The 18,087-nt window shown below is 36.5% G+C and overlaps 1 protein-coding gene across 2 annotated transcripts in view; it reads right to left on the minus strand.

Moving 5' to 3' along the window:
• The window catches only part of LOC132402922 (protein transport protein Sec23B), a 71,372-nt gene that overhangs the window by 18,042 nt on the left and 35,243 nt on the right, over positions 1-18,087 (minus strand). For both annotated transcript variants that reach the window (XM_059986035.1, XM_059986036.1), the window contains exons 10-12: positions 12,797-12,920; positions 9,111-9,191; positions 8,586-8,675 (exon numbers count right to left, since the gene is read on the minus strand). In XM_059986035.1, the coding sequence (XP_059842018.1) occupies positions 8,586-8,675; positions 9,111-9,191; positions 12,797-12,920 (295 nt within the window). The remainder of the gene's footprint in view (positions 1-8,585; positions 8,676-9,110; positions 9,192-12,796; positions 12,921-18,087) is intronic.

Genomic DNA, 18,087 nt, shown 5'->3' on the forward strand with positions numbered 1-18,087 from the left:
AAACAGAAGCAGAAGAAAACTACTACTTTGAAGACAATACAAATTGGAAAAAAATCAAGACCGGCCGCCATGAAAGAGCCTTGGGCTCAAGTGCATTTTACCTCCGGCGATACAGAACAGGAAACTGCAGCAACATCAACCGTTTCCAAAAAAAAGAGCAACAGGAATTGCGCATGCATGAAGGAAGGGGCATGCGCAAACACGAGCAACCCAAACTACAAATCCCAGCTATGATTGGAACAGAAAGTGAAAATGAGGTGGAATCAGATTCTCTGGATAAATCAGATGAGGATGAAGAGACAAACAAAGAAGAGCAACAGGAAGAGGTTGGAGGTGATATTGGAGACATAAAAAAAACTTTGGTGCAAATAATGCATGAATTAAAAGCATTAAAAGTAATAAAAAGGTATTAACAATATGAAGATTATGTTTGATAAAATGATGAAAAGACAGGACAAAATGGACAAGAAAATTAAAAACTTGGAAGAAACAACCGGAGACACCATTGATACAGTGAATAAAATGGAAGATAATATTTCTGCCTGGACATCAGAAAGAAAACAGTTGTTGGAAAAAGTGGATGTTCTTGAAAATTTTAGCAGACAAAATAATATTAAGATTGTTGGACTTGAAGGTATAGAGAGAGAGGATCCAATAAATTTTTTTCAAAAATGGATTCCGGAAATTTTGGAAATGGAAGAAGGAACCCAGTTAATTGAAATTGAAAGGGCTCAGAGCCTTAAGACCAAGACCTCAAGTTGATCAAAACCCACGATCAATCTTGATAAAATGCTTATGATATCAAGATAAAGAAAAGATTCTGAAGGCGGCTGCCCAATGTGCCAGAAAGAGAATCGGGCCATTGATGATAGAATGGAAAATAGTTCTTTTCTATCCTGATATAAGTTATGACCTTTTGAAGAGAAAGAAGGAATTTAACCCAGCGAGAAAAGTTTTATGGGAAAAAGGTTATAAATTTCTAATGCGCCACCCAGCAACCCTGATAATTTTTTTGGATGACGGAAAAAGAAGATTTTTTACTGATATTCGAGATGCGGAAGAATTTGCGCAAGAACTCCCAAATATTCCCTAACCACAGCCAAAGATTTAAAAGTGAAACGGATTAAAGATGAAGACAGGGACAGTGAATGGAGTTGATGGATGTTTAAGGACAGAAGAATATTTAAATATATTCTTAATTATATGATACAGGGAGAGAAAGGTAAAAACTTGAGAAATATTAATCGAGAGTAGTGATATTATTTTTTCCTTTCTTATATATACTTTTTTATGTTACAGGGGAGCTGGGGGAACTTTGGACCGATTGCTACGGGACTCATGTGTGTAATCATGGCGACTGCCATGACCCGTACAACGGAGGCGGGTAATGTGTTTTTTTTTTATTCACAACATTAGTAGGGGGGTATTTTGTTATTTTTTTCTTTATAATCTATTTTTCTTGTATCTTTCTTTCTTTGCCTGGACAATTTGGGGGGGGGGGGGGAGACACATAGCAACATAGAGAATTTTAAAAAGATTCCCCAAGGTACTACGAAAGTTGAAAGGTTAGGTATTACTATAGATTGGAGTAACCCTGTTAAAAATAATGACTAATTTACTGAATTTTTAAAGTTTTAATGTTAATGGGCTTAATGGACTGGTGAAAAGAAAAAGAATTTTAACATACATTAAGAAAATGAAAATAGATATAGCTTTTTTTTAACAAGAAACACACTTAACAGAGATAGAACATCAAAAATTAAAGACAGATTGGGTCGGAAATGTTATTGCCGCTTCATTTAATTCAAAGGCAAGGGGAGTTGCAATTTTGGTTAATAAAGCTTTACCAATTAAAATACACTATGTATTAATTGATTCTGCGGGGAGATATGTAATTATACATTGTCAAATTTTTTCAGAACTATGGACTCTTATGAATATTTATGCACCAAATGAAAATGATGTAAAATTTACACAAGAGGCCTTTTTGAATTTGGCTGACGCACATGACAAAATATTAATAGGTGGAGATTTTAATCTTTGTCTAGACCCAGTTTTAGATAGATCAACAAAGGTTGTTACAAATCAAAAGTAGCAAAATTAACTTTATCATTGATGAAAGATTTAAATTTGATTGATATATGGAGAAGAATTAATCCAAAAGAAAGAGATTACTTATTTTATTCAAATAGACATAAAGCTTATTCAAGGATAGATTTTTTCCTATTATCAACAAATATTCAAGACAGAGTGAAAAATATGGAATATAAAGCAAGAATATTGTCAGATCATTCCCCCTTGACAATGACAATGATAATGATGGATAAAGAGGAATCAATTTAGAGATGGAGATTTAATTTAATATTATTAAAACGTCAAGATTTTTGTGATTTCATGAAAAAGCAGATTAAGTTTTTTTTAGATACAAATTTACATTCAGTTGATGATAAATTTATAGTATGGGAAGCAATGAAGGCATTTGAGAGGCCAGATAATAATTTATACCAAAAATTAAGAAGGAATATATGGTAGAAATAGTTCAATTGGAAAAAGAGATTACAAAATCAGAAAAAAAATCTCGAAGATATATGACAGAAGAAAAACGAAGACAACTTGTTAACAAGAAGTTACAATATAATACACTTCAGACATATCGAACAGAAAAAGCAATTATGAGAACTAAACAGAGATATTATGAACTAGGTGAAAGATCACACAAGATTCTTACTTGGCAGTTAAAAACAGACCAGATTTCCAAAACGATAAATGCAATTAGAACAAGTGTAAATAAAATTACTTATAAACCTTTAGAAATTAATAAAACTTTAAAGAATTTTTATTCTGAACTGTATCAATCAGAATCACAAAATGATAATGTCGAGATAGAAAGATTTTTATCACAAATAACTCTTCCAAAATTGAATTTGGAAGAACAGAAGGGATTAGATATGCCTCTTACATTAAAAGAGGTCGAAGAAGCTCTAGGATCACTTCAGAGTAATAAATCCCCAGGAGATGATGGTTTTCCGCCCGAATTTTATAAAAAGTTTTAAGATTTACTAATTCTTTTATGGAGTTAATATACCAAGCAAAAAGAACACATAAACTTCCAGAATCTTTTTCAACAGCTATTTTAATAGTATTGCCAAAAAAAGATAGAGATCTTTTAAAACCAACATCATATAGACCTGGTAGAACACAGCTGGCCAGGCAGCATCGATAGGGAGAAGCGCTGTCGACGTTTCGGGCCGAGAAGACAAAGGGTCTCGGCCCGAAACGTCGACAGTGCTTCTCCCTATCGATGCTGCCTGGCCTGCTGTGTTCTCCCAGCATTTTGTGTGTGTTGTTGTTTGAATTTCCAGCATCTGCAGATTTCCTCGTGTTTGATCATATAGACCTATTTCTTTGTTGAATACTGACTATAAAATAATAGCAAAAATTTTATCTAATAGAGTATCTAAATACTTACCAAAATTAATACATATGGATCAAACAGGATTTATCAAAAATAGACAATCGGCAGATAATGTAACTCAGTTACTTAGCATAATTCACTTGGTACAAAAGAGGGAGGAAATGAGTGTGGCAGTTGCCTTAGATGCAGAAAAAGCATTTGATAGAGTGGAATGGGATTTTTTATTTAAGGTCTTGGAAAAATATGGATTAGGAGTATCTTTCATAAAATAGATTAAAACAAATACTAATCCCAAAGCTAAAGTAGTGACAAATGGTCAAATTTCAACATCATTTCAGTTAACAAGGTCAACTAGACAAGGTTGTCCATTATCACCTGCTTTATTTGTGTTGGCGATAGAACCATTAGCTGAATTAATTAGAATGGACCCAGATATTATGGGTTTCAGAGTTAACCAGGAGGAATATAACATTAATTTATTTGCTGATGATGTTTTGCTTTATTTAACAAACCTATTGTATTCGCTGCGTAAATTATCTTCTAGATTGGAAGAATATGGGAAAATATCAGGCTACAAAATAAACTGGGATAAAAGTGAAATTCTACCCCTTACTAAAGGAGATTATAGTCAATGTCGACTAATAACTCAATTTAGATAGCCGATAAATGGTATAAAATATTTAGGTATAAGAGTTGATAATGATATAAAGAATTTATATAAATTAAATTATTTACCATTATTGAAAAAAATGAAGAAGATCTTGATAAATGGATGACGTTACCAATAACATTAGTAGGCAGAGTAAATGCTGTAAAAATGAATATATTCCCTAGATTACAGTATTTATTCCAAACACTACCAATATAATTACCGCAGAAGTTTTTGCAAGAGTTAAATAAATGTGTGGGGAAATTCCTTTGGAAAGGTAAGATGTCAAGAATATCGTTGGAAAAATTGACATGGAAATTTTCAACTTTCAAAATTTAAGAATTATTATAAAGCAAATCAACTTAGATTTATTGCATCTTTTTTTGATGAAGATAAACCAGCATGGATTAGAATAGAATTAGATAAAATAGGAGAAAATATACCAGAAGATTTTATATATAAGTGGGAATCTAAATGGATACGGGAAAAGAAAGAATCTTCTGTATTAAAACATTTGATTGATTTATGGGATAAGATAAATGTTGATGATGAGATAAAGAAATCTTTATTAACAAAGAGACCTTTAATTCAAAATAAACTTACTCCTTTTACAATGGATAACCAACTTTTATACAATTGGTTTCAAAAAGGGATTAGATATATAGGAGATTGTTTTGAAGGAGGTATATTAATGTCATTTGATCAATTAAAGAATAAATACAAAATATCAAACAACATTCTTTTTTGTTATTTCCAATTAAGGGCTTATTTAAGAGATAAACTAGGTCAAACAATGTCATTGCCGAAACCTAATGAAATAGAAACTTTAATTCAAAAACGAAAAATTTAAAAATGTATTTCTTATATGTATCGTTTTATTCAAAAACAGGCAATTAAACAAGGAATTCATAAGTCAAGACAAAAATGGGAAACTGATTTGAATATTAAAATTGAAGAAACAAGTTGGTCAAGACTATGTCTTGACGGTATGACAAATACAACAAATGTCCGGTTAAGATTAGTGCAATATGATTTTTTACATCAATTATATATTACACCACAAAAAATGAATAAATTAAACCCAAATTTATCTGATCAATGTTTCTGATGTAATCAAGAAATTGGTACTTCTTTACACTCTACTTGGTCTTGTTTTAAAATTCAACCTTTTTGGACAAATTTAAGAGTTTTATTGGAACAAATTATTGGTACACAACTTCCACATAATCCAACATTATTTTTACTAGGTGATATTGAAGGGGTAAAACCAGAAACTAAACTGAATAAATATCAGAAAGAATTCATAAATATTGCATTGGCAGTAGCCAAAAAGGCTATTGCAGTTACTTGGATATCGGATTTATACTTAAGTATAGATCATTGGAAGAATGAAATTTTTAGGTGCATTCCACTTGAAAAAATTACTTATAATTTAAGAGATAAATATGAAATATTTCTGAAAATTTGGCGCCCTTATTTACAAAAGATAGGATTAAATATATAGGTGCTCTGAAGATAAAATTACTGGTTATCTGGGGAAAGAAAGAAATATATATACAAAAGCTATTGTGAACTCCATGGAGCATGTGGGGATCTTCCAATATCCAGGTATTCTTTCTTTCTTTCTTTTTTCTCTTTCTACAGGGATATGTTGGGGGGGGGGAGGGGGGAAGGGTTGATAATTTTTTAAATAATTTTTTCCCTTCTGTAATCTATTTGAAAATTCAATAAAAAAAATTTGTAAAAAAAAAGCAGATCCTTGGGCACAGATTAAAATTCATTGTAACACTGAAGTAGGAAGAGGACAAAATTGGTAGTAAGACAAAGATTACAAACAGCAAACTGAATCAGAAGCTGCAAATACTAAACACTAAACAAAATACTGTTTCACCCATCAAACTGCTTGGAACCTTGACTGGATCTAGAACAGATACAGGATAACTGTTGCTGCATTTATAATAGTCACAATAATGCCATGGTTACAAGTAGAAGAACAGCACCTCCATTTCCGTCTGGCCACGTTACATTGAAGTGCATATGTTAATACTGAATTCCAAATCTTCAGGCAACTTGATTTCTGTATACAGTATCAGTCATCCATCTGTGACAATGGCTCAACATTTGCTTTTATTTCTCCTCACACCCACCCCACCCCTTCTCCACTTTTTCTCCCCCTCTGAATGTGAAGAATCTGGCCAGTCTGACCTGCTGGGTATGCTTTCCAGTTGTACAATTTGCAAATCCTTTTCTTCACAACATTCTTTTGTCTATGTTCTTTCGTCCATGTTTTCACTCTTTGATCAGAAAATATTGTTAACAGCTTATTCTGATCATCACCCCATCAGTCACATCTATTCCCTACAGCTTAACAAGCTTTTCTCTTCATGCCTCTTCATGCTTCTTCAGTTCTGAAGAAGGATTTTCAACTTGAAACTTTTACACTATTTCTCTTCTCACAGATATGGTGCGACTGGCCAGGTATTTACAATGAATTCTGCTTTTATTTCTGATCTGAAGTTTTGTTTTGATCTTCCACAAACCCCCAACCTGAAGAAACTCCACTATCCAGCAGATTTTCATCTATCTCTCTTGCTATTTTCACTCTCAGTGATTTCTGTTTCCCTTCATGTTTTCGATAAGGTGTTGATCAAAACCAGGTATCATAATCACATTTCTTTCCTTCATAAATGCCTCTGGCTCCAACTGGTCCCATATGAATTACAACTGAAATTTTGCTCTTCACTATTCAGACCCATCCAGGATGACAGACATATTCAAACTATCCAATGTCTCAATAATTCATTCATCAATGTAATGAACCCAGATATGAATAGTAAGCTTGAAGTAAAAGAAACACTTGGAAGGCAGTGATCATAGGACGACACAGGATAGATAAGCTCTAAAGATGAAGTAGTATTCTTAAGGGAGGAAGAGGCAAATGTGGGTGATAAGGGAGCATAAAAGCAAAAGAGAGGGCATATATTTTAGCAAAAATTAGTGGAATGTTAAGAGAATTGGGGTGCTGTTAAAAACCAACAGAAAGAAACTTAAAAACCCATAAGAGAAAAGAAAAAATATGGTAAACTAGCCAAAAAATATCGAAAAGGATACCAAAAGATTTTTTAAAGATATAAAGATTAAAAGACAGCTGAGAGTGGATATTGGACCACTGGAAAATGACACTGGAGAGGTAGTAATGGGGCACAAAGAAATGGCAGAAGAACTTAAGAAATACTTTGCTTCAGTCTTCATTGTGGATGACACTTGCAGTATGCCAGAAGTTCAAATGTGTCAGGGGGCTGCAGTGAGTGTAGTTATTATTACTATGGAGAAGCAGCTTGGGAAACTGAAAGGTCTGAAGGTAGATAAGTCACGTGAACCGGATGGATTACACCCCAGGATTCTGAAAAAGGCGGCTATACACCTTTGGTTGACCCCATAGAAGCCACTGCAATCGAATGCACCACCATGTTACCAAGAGATAGGATTTTTTGGCATTGGAGAGGGTCCAAAGGAGGTTCACGAGAATGACTCCAGGAATGAAAAGGATACCATTTGATGGCGCTGCATCTGTACTCGCAGGAGTTCAGAAGAATGAGGGAGATCTCAGTGAAGCTTATCAAATAGTGAAAAGCCGAGAAAGAGAGATTTTGGAGAGGTTGTTTCCTATAGTGGGTAAATCTAGGACCAGAGGGTACAGCCTCATGATAGTTTACGTCCATTTAGAAGACAGACAAGAAGGAATTGCTTTAGCCAGAGGGTGGTGAATCTGTGGAATTCAATGCAATGGAGAGCTGTGGAGGCCAAGTCATTGAGTATACTTAAAGCAGAGGTTGACAGATTCTTGGTTAGTCAAGTCGTCAAAGGTAATGGGGACAAGGCAGGGAAATGGGGTTGAGATGTCCTCTGCTGCTATGTCTTATGGTCTGTCAAGACTCTGTTCTCTATATATCCTTAGATCCACAGCAGATGCAGGTGTTGATCTCTCCCTGTAACCAATTCACTATCTCAAAGCAATCACGGTCCAGTTTTACTTTATTCTTTGCCTCATATGGCATTGCAATAGATGACTTTTCTCCTTTCTTGTGGATATTAAAGACTGTAAATTCCAACAGCTTTTTCCAGTACCCCCATCAAGATATTTCTTGCCCTTCATTTTCCTCATTCCACACTACAACCTCCAGTCCCTACCCTGGCAATTTTTACTATCCCTTCTGATCTTCCCCCCTCTGATTCCAATCCATCCATTCTCAGCAGAGATCTCACCTTTGTTCGCTACGTCCCCAGTTCTGAGCTCAACATGATGTTCAACTCTTCTTCCATGCTCATCTCTTCCACCTATCTTCAGTACTTCCAATCCATCCCTGGCTGCTTACTCCCTCCAGATCTACTTACTGCTAATAATTGACCATCCTGACTTTTCCATTCCTGTAAGCTACCGTTACATTTAATTTAGCCAGACAGGAAGAAATTTCCATCCTGACATTTATCCATAAGAGGAAGTATTTTTAACAGGCTCACCTGATTAACAACTTCAAAGTAGACACCCAAGGTTGTGCTGGGATCCAAGCCGCAAATTTTCCACTGGCATGTACCACCTAGACCCAACTCCTATAAAAATAAAGTGAAAAATATCAAAGTACGTGACTACTGAAATGTCTATGCATGCTTAAATGATGGAAAAAATATGCACGGAGAACACCAATACACTGCAAAATAATATTTCAAATTGTCTTCAAATATTTAAGTGTGGCAATATTTATATTGACTTTAAAACCCAGAAATATTGCACATTTAAAGGGTTATCTTTTAAACTACATTTTTACGCATAACCTAGAGAATCTTCACGTTATTTTTCCTTTGAGATCTCGTTTCATTGGAAGACTGAAAATGTTTTCTGAGTGGCTGAGCAAGCACAAGGGTCCCATGAGCCTACTGATATATCTTAAGTTATGTTGATTATGACTAAGATCGTTAACTGACAATTCAAAAAAGTCATGCCATTAAAAAAAAACATTTTAGTTACAGATTACATAGTCAACTTACATTCTCAGACACAGAAGGGCCTTTGGAGTTCAGTGACACACAGGTCCCTATTGCTCCAGCAATTTTCAGTTCTCTGGTTGTCTGAAATAAATATTTCAGTTCAGTAAATCTGGTTAATTTTCTCTTTCAAATCCACTCAAGAAACAATGATAAAAATTACTAAAGCTTTTTTTTAAAGAATATAAACACTCAGCTATTATTATCAAATATAGTGTGTCCAAGGAGATTGTTGAGTAAAGCTCAAAAAACTGCCAACATCATGCAGACAAATGTCCTTGTAAACATCTTCAACCAGGAGGGAAGCACCAGGAGGGTTGCCATCATCAAGTTTATAGTTGGGAGAGAGGGCCACAGTTTTATTTTAAACATCTCAATACTTTGGAGCAATCTAACAACAGACAGACAAACAGACAAACAATGAAAAGCATCTCCATCACAAGAGACTCATATTACACCATATGCTCTATGGACTTGTTGTTTCAAGTCAGCAACAACAGAACTACCAGATTACTGTGAACTATTTTCAGTGGCAAATAAATTGCACTGAACCAGAGCAGGCTGTTCAGTAAAGCTGCATCAGAATACTGAAGCAAAGACCAAGAGGTATAACGTCATATTTATTTGGTCATGATCTCCCTCCTCCATCGACGCTGAGCGGGCATGCCATCCACTACCTTATCGAAGTAGCCACATATAGTTTGCCAGCAGGTTATACTTATTGGTGAGCTATTGTTTCAAGACGGACCCTGTCATCAGATGTTCAGATAGATTTGAGCAAATTCAGTGGACAACAATAAATAGAAATCTTGGCTAAACTTTTTTCTTCTCTAACCCAGAGATAATGTGATCAGTTGTTACATTTCTACCACAAAACTGTTAATTTAAAATCTTTTAAAAAATCAAATACAGTGGTTTCCAGTTAATTAGGCCATTAGTTAATCAGGGCAGCCATTTATATTGGACAACTCTTAAAGAAAAAAAAAACTAATCAAGAAAATTGCCCGGATTCCCTTCATTTATTTGGGACACCGTGCCACTTAATTGGGACACGAGACTGTTGCAGATAAGCATCAGTTGTGCATACGTGTGGTCATTAGACACTACACTGTGCTTAGAATGAACAGTTTTTAAATAGTGGCAGCTGACCACGTTTATGTTCAAAATGCAGTTGGTGAGAAATAAGCAGTAAGACAATTTAGAATTGTTTTGCCTACTGTGGTTTTAGGCATTCAGACTTGTTAGCAGCTTGTAGTGAAAATGAAACAATTTCACTACTTCAACAAGTTAGGAAATATGAAGAATTTGAAGGTATCGACAATCATCTTGAATATTAAAACAAAAATGAAGATTTGGAGGATGAAATTGTCAATAGCATTGTATGAAGGCATTAGGAAATAGCAATATCTGCATTCAGTGTTTACAGTGATTTTGTTCATTGCATACACTGGATGAATTCTTCCATCGATAACTACTAGGAACTAATACACAATTCTATAGTACTGTAAATATTATTGGTAGTATTCTAAATTGTTCTGTATTTCATTTAAATACATAATTTGCTACTCAGTTTGGCCTTTTTTTTAATACCTTTTAAACTATTTCCATGAAATTTCGGCTAATAGGGACAGCACCCTAATTAGGCCAAAATGTACTGGTCTCAATTAACCAGAATCCATATAACAAGCCCCACTGATGAGATCACACAACCTTATAACAGTACAACTAAAAGCACGACCATTTATAACTATTTTCTGAACTGATGAGGTCTTGATCCCGGATAGTACTATGTTATGCACATTACAAATACTGTAGATTTGTGTCAAAAGATAATGCCTGCAATTAAAAAAAAAAGAACTGTATATCACATGATTATATAAGAGGTCACAGGAAATATTGCAAGTTTAACTCAATTTGAATGAAACAAACATTTACATTGTAAAATCAGGGAAATAGCTTCAAAACTGAGAACTTCCATAAAATTGGATCCTTTCTGCTAAAAATATTATTTATATCTAATTGCAGGTAACAGGTATTTACTTCTAATTTGTTGAATGAAACAGCAAATGACACTGTTGAACAAAGTGAGTTTGAGCAAATATAACAACAGTCATGACAGAGACTTTGCTTACTAAAAGATACCTTGTGAGGTACACGCAGCAGTATGTATGCTCAATACATTGTGATGTAATATGACATGTTGCTCTTGTGTCTCGTTAATCAATCCAGAACTGGATAAAGCAATGATAACATAAGTAATTTCATTTCATTAGTAAGATATAATGAGGTCTGCTCCGAAAATATAAAATGGATTCTCCTATGGCCACATAGTCATAGAGTTACAGTAACCTGTTTTTCTACATTAATTACTCATAAAATGTGGTCTGATCTTCATCTAAGTCACAATAATAGGCAAGAACAATCTACCAAAACTAATAACATACTAACAATTGTACTTCTCATCAATATAGAGTACACCATTTAAACAATCACAGTCTAGGTTCAAAAAAGTATGTGAACCTTTGGGGCAATGTCTTCTACAAAAGCTATTTGGAGTCAGGTGTTCCAATCAATGAGATGAGATTGAGGTGTTGGTTATAGAGGTGCCCTGCCCTATAAAACAACACACAGAGTCAAATTCTTGACAGAGCCCTTGTTCAGTGTTTTTCCTATAGTGGACACATGACCAGAGACTTTAGCAAGTTCTAGAGATTTCTGCAGGTCTCTTTTTGTTACCCTTGGGTTCCTTCTCACCTCCTTCAGCATTGCACATTGTGCTCTTGGTGTGATCTTTGCAGGGCACCCACTCTTAGGGAGAATAGCAACAGTACTGAATTTCCTTCATTTGTAACTATTTCTCTTACTGTGGACCGATGAACATACATGTCTTTAGAAACGCTTTTGTAGCCTTTTCCAGCTTCATGCATCTTTACAATTCTTCTTCTATGGTCTTCTGAAAGTTGTTTTGATCGAAGTATGGTGCACATATACAGATCTTTCTTGAGAAGAGCAGGCTCTGTCAGTAACCTGACATTGTGTGTTGTTTTATAGGGCAGGGCACCTCTACAATCCACACCTCAATCTCATCTCATTGATTGGAACACCTGATTACAAATAGCTTTTGTAGGAGGCATTACCCCAGAGGTTCACATACATTTTTTGAACCTAGACTGTGATTGTTTAAATGGTGATCTCAGAATTGATGAGTAGTACATTTGTTTATGGGTTATTAGTTTAGACAGATTGTGTTGTCTATTATTGTGACTTAGATGAAGATCAGACCATATTTTATGAGTAAATAATGCAGAAAAACAGGCTATTGTAAAGGATTCACAAACTTCTTGCATCTGTACATGAACATATGCATATGCCAATAAACACAACTTTGACTTTGTTCTCTCCTCTGATCTCGCAAGCTTCCACGTCCTTCTCCATGGTAGATATAGATGAGAAGTTTACATTTCAGACCTTACTCCCTTCACGGTGAAGGTAATCATAGTAGATAAAGGAAGCAATCAAGTGAAAGGAAGTAAGCAATGAAGCAATAAAAAAGGAAGCACTTTTCCTATTAGGAAAGAACGTAGACTATTTTATGATATATGAAATCCTGTGATAACATCTTCATAAATAATAAAAGGTTAAGCCACCAATGTTTCAAGTGTTGGATAAGTATCAAGATATTTCCTTACCTTAACCTCCAAACTGGCACCAAATGCCATTCTGAAATCTCCCTGCAGACCTTTACTGAAAACTCGTTGGAATGTTTGCTTGAAGAGGGAAGTGTTGAAAGAGTCTGCCATCACAATGTAACCTCTAGATTTAGAAAGAAGGACATGGACTGTGAAGTTATTTTTACTACAACATCCAGCAGTACAAAACTATCTGAGTACTGAAGTTTGAATATACACATTAAATTTTAAACTTGCTTTTTAGGTGTGAATAGAACTAGTGTTGTATATTGAGAGTCTGTTCTGGAAATTGTACATATCAGTTTCCATCAAGTTTAATGAAACTGAAAACAGAGCAGTTTTTCTAATTGTCAGGAGCTCAGTGATACAATTTAGACACCCAGGTGATAAGGTGAAACCTACTTTATCAATTCCTTAGATCTATCCCGTACGTGGAATTCTAATAACATTAACAATGGCATAATGGAACAGATTCATGAAAAGTCCTTTAATTTCTGCAAAGGGACACACATCTCTAATGTCAATGAGGGTCCCACAATAAATGAATTTCAGCAACCTGAACCAAGCTTTTAATGGGGAGCAGCTGACAAATCAAGTCAAATTGACATTCTGTTCGAACAAACAGCTCAGCCTGAACGATGAACTTGTCTGTTTCCCCACAAATACGAATTGACTTGGTGATGAAATGTTTTGTCAGTTCTTATATTTCCTTCACAGATCTCTATGACCTGCTGAGTATCTGCAGCATTTTATGTTTTTTTTTAAACTCAATTGAATTTGTACAGATTTTTCCAAAAGCCTACTTTTGTTTCACTTTCCTTTGAAGTTCAACGTTTAAAGTAAATTTATCTTCGAAGTACATACCGTAAATTCTAGTGTATAAGCCAAGAACTTGGCCCTAAATCTTGGTCCTAAAATTAGGGGGTTGGCTTATACAGAGGATGCCAACTTTGGAAAAACAAATACAGGGAAGACAGGTCATATTTATTGGCTGCTTTTGAGTCAAATACAAAAGAAAATACAAATACTTATGAAATCTACTCAAAAGAAAAGATCTAAACACATTCTGTTTCTCAATTTACTTGTAAACACTGTGTCGTCAAACATTCAGAGCTTGAAACTCTCACACTCTTCATTATCTGACTCTCTGAAAATTGTGTCCCATTCTTTGTCAAACCACCGGGGATATGCAATGTCCGCATTGTCAGTTTTCAATGCTGCTTTTGTCTCACCTGACAAGAGCGCTTTGAACATGTTCCAGACAAGTAGTGACTTTTTCTTCCTGAAACCTTCAGGACGTCGATGCCACACCTCTTTAACCCACTTCAAGCAACCCCCATTGTCCATCCAGCCGCGTTTTTGAATGTAAACACCCCGTGGGAATTTTCTTTCTTTGGGAATGTTTTCCTGTTAAATATCACCATCGGTGGTAGCTTGGTCCCATCAGCCATACACATTAACACGACAGTAAAATGTTGCTTCTCATGTCCAGTGTTTTGACAAGGACTGTTTTCTTCCCCTTCTGATTGACAGTGTGGTTTCCAGCAAAATCAAAGAACACTGGTGTCTTGTCCATGTTACCAATCAGTGAGAGTGGGTAGGTATGTGTCTTTTGATGCCTGATTACAAATGATTGGAAAGCCTTAATCTCATTCTCAAGATCGCTCGGCAACTTCTGAGCAATCTTTGTTTTTTGTCTCAACACAAGATCATGTCTTTTCATAAATTAGATGCACCAACTTCGTGTAGCTTTGAAATTTTGGCTGACCTCATGGTGTTTTTCAGCCCATTTCAAAGCTTGAACTCGAATCATTATGTAACTATGTATCCAGACAATCGCCGGTGATTCACTCACTCTAAAACTATTTCTTCCAGTTCTGGCCACTGTCATGTTTTCCCGCAGTTTGCACATTTAATCTTTGGCATTTCCCTCAGCGTCTCCTCTGCCTTTCTCCATTCTCTCGTTTCTCATTTATACTAAACTTCTTAGCAGCTGCAGATTCGTTCCTTTATCAAAATCAACAACCTTCAGCTTGAAGCCAGCATCATATCACATCCATTTTAATCTTTTGTACATGGTGGTCGTAAGCTCAATACTGAGTACACATAATGATCCCGCCACCCCACGTTATGGTTTAACGAGATTATGATGAGCACTAAATGGTTTCACGGGGGTTAATTTCAGAGGATTCTTTACCATTGGGAGCCTAATCCAAAACTTCCCTCCCTGATTTATTTATTAAGAATTTGCTTATAATGCTCTACAATGTATAGGCCTATTTTCTTAGTAGGCACTGGTTCACAAAATTTCCAGGTTTCGGATCCGGCGAAGCTGAGTACCGGCATGTGAGATCTTGTGACCTCTTCTGGTTAAATCAAAAACCTCTACAAAAGGGGTCGGCTTATACAAAGGTAACATAAAAAAGTCACATTTTTAACCTTGAAAATGGGGGGGGGGGGGGTTGGCTTATACTCTGGGTCAGCTTATACACCAGAATTTATGGTATATGTCAACATATAAAATCCTGAGATTAACTTTTTTGCAACATACTCAATAAATCGAATAACCGTTATAGAATCAATGAAAGACTGCATCCAACAGGGTGGACAACCAGAGTGCAAAACACAACAAACTGCAAATACAAGAACAAAGAAATAATAATCATAATAATAAAAGTAGGCAATAAATATCAAGAACGTGAGATGAAGAGTCATTGAAAATTACTCCATAGATTGTGAGAACATTTCAGTGATGGGTCAAATGAAGTTGTCCCCTCTGATTCAAGAGCCTGATGGTTGAGGGATAATAACTGTTCTTGAACCTGGTGGCTTGACCCCTGAGGCTCCTGTACCACCTTCTTGATGGCAGCAGCGAGAAGAGAAACCTTGGTCCTGAGGATCCCCAATGATGAATGCTGTTTTTTTGTGAGATCGCTTTCTATAGATGTGCTCAATGGTGGGAAGGGCTTTACTTGTGATGGACTGGATTGTATCCACTACCTTTTAAGGGATTTCCTGTTCAAGTGCATTGGTGTTTCCATACCAAGCTGTGATGCAGCCCGTCAATATGCTCTCCACATCTACAGAAGCTTGTCAAAGTTATAGTCATGCAGAATCTTTGCAAACTCCTAAGAAAGTAGGGGTACTACTATGCCTTCTTTGTAATAATGTGTTCACCCAAGGAATTTAAAGTTTCTGACGCTCTCCATCCCTGATCCCCCAATGAAGACCGGCTCATGGACCCCCAGTTATTGACCTCCTACTGAAGTCAATAATTACCTACTTGGTTTTGCTGACATTTTGATTAAGCGATTGTGGTGGCATCTCTCAGCCAGATTTTCAGTCTCATTCCTATATGCTGATTCATGACCACCTTTGATTTGACACAATTCAAAACCTAAATATGGATTTGGAGCTGTGTCTAGCCACACGATCGTAAGTGTAAAGCAAGTAGGGCAGAGGGTTAGGCACACAGACTTGTGGTGCACCTGTGCTGATGCGGATTGTGAAGATGTTTTTGCCAATCCGAACTGACTAGGGTCTGCAAATGAGGAAACTGAGGATCTAATTACTCAAGGAGGTATTGAGGCCAAGGCCCTGAAGCTTTTGATTAGTTTAGAGGGGATGATAGTACTGAATGCTGAGCTGTTATCAATAAAGAGCATCCTGAGGTATGCACCTTTACTGTCCAAATGTTCCATGGTTGAATGAAGAGCCAATGAAATGCCATCTGCAGTAGGAGCAACATCAACTAGGGTGGATGAAGATCACTTTTCAAGCAGGAGTTGCTATGTCTCATTGCCAACCATACAAAACACTTCATTACTGTGGATGTAAATGCTACTGGATTTCTATGCAATTAGGAGAAGTCTGCAGGTCAAGCAGCATTCTACAGTCCTATGAAGGGTCTCAACCTGAAACACTGACTATCTCCATGTTTCCATAGATGCTGCCTGACCAATCGACTTCCTACACCAGTTCTTTTTTTTTAGTGATTCAGTTAATTTCTTTTGAAGTCGTTTCTAGTTTAAACACAAGTGTAAGACATGATTATTTGAATAAAACTAATTTTTTTGTGATAACTCCAATAACATTGCAGTGACGTTGTTAACACAAAAATATATTATATAATGAAGAAAAAATGTAAGCTCTGTTCCATAATACTTGTCACTGAACTGGTTCAGAGAACTTGAGATAGTGACAAAGCAAATGCTTTTCAGCATATTCCAGATCTAACCCCGACTATTTGCACCCAATTTTCTAACCCCACTAAAAAAAGGAAATGCTCCTGATCTCGGGTGTTTACCTCAGGTTGCAACACTAGTTTCACACCCACCCCACCTCCATTTCCTTTCTGATAATTTGGTCAATGTCTCCATCCAGTGGCCGCAATTAGGAAATGCCCCATTTAATCACAAAACTTGAGGGCAGTGTCTTGTAAATTCAACCGAAACCTCAAGGGAAATAAATGGCTTAAAAAAAAATCATGACTTGTATTTCAACCTATTTCTTTTATATTCTTTCCACCAAAATTGGAAGCACTTAGAAAAACACTCCCTTAAGCTTTACCAAATGGCTTTCACACAATCTGGTAAAAGAGCACCTTAGGCCTGGGTAACAAGGAAAAGCAGTTGAACTAAGTTGAACTAACTCACCTACCACCCCACCAGCCTCCGGGTCCAACATATAATTCTCCGTAACTTCCGCCACCTCCAACGGGATCCCACTACTAAGCACATCTTTCCCTCCCCTCCTCTTTCTGCTTTCTGCAGGGATCACGCCCTACGCGACTCCCTTGTCCATTCACTACCTCCCCCCCCCCCCCCCCCCCCAATCCCTTCCCACCGATCTCCCTCCAGGCACTTATCCTTGTAAGTGGAACAAGTGCTGAACCTGCCCTTATACTTCCTCCCTCACCACCATTCAGGGCCCCAGACAGTCCTTCCAGGTGAGGCGACACTTCACCTGTGAGTCGGCTGGTGTGGTATACTGTGTCTGGTGCTCCCAGTGCAGCCTGCGGCCTTCTATATATTAGTGAGACCCGATGCAGACTGGGAGACTGTTTCACTTAATACCTACGCTCTGTCTGCCAGAGAAAGCAGGATCTCCCAGTGGCCACACATTTTAACTCCATGTCCCATTCCCATTCTGACGTGTCTATCCATGGCCTTCTCTACTGTCAAGATGAAGCCACACTCAGGTTGGAGGAACAACACCTTATATTCCGTCTGGGTAGCCTCCAACCTGATGGCATGAACATTGATTTCTCTAACTTCTTCCCTTCTTACCCC

Source organism: Hypanus sabinus, chromosome 12, assembly GCF_030144855.1.
Source record: "Hypanus sabinus isolate sHypSab1 chromosome 12, sHypSab1.hap1, whole genome shotgun sequence".
NCBI lineage: Eukaryota > Metazoa > Chordata > Chondrichthyes > Myliobatiformes > Dasyatidae > Hypanus > Hypanus sabinus.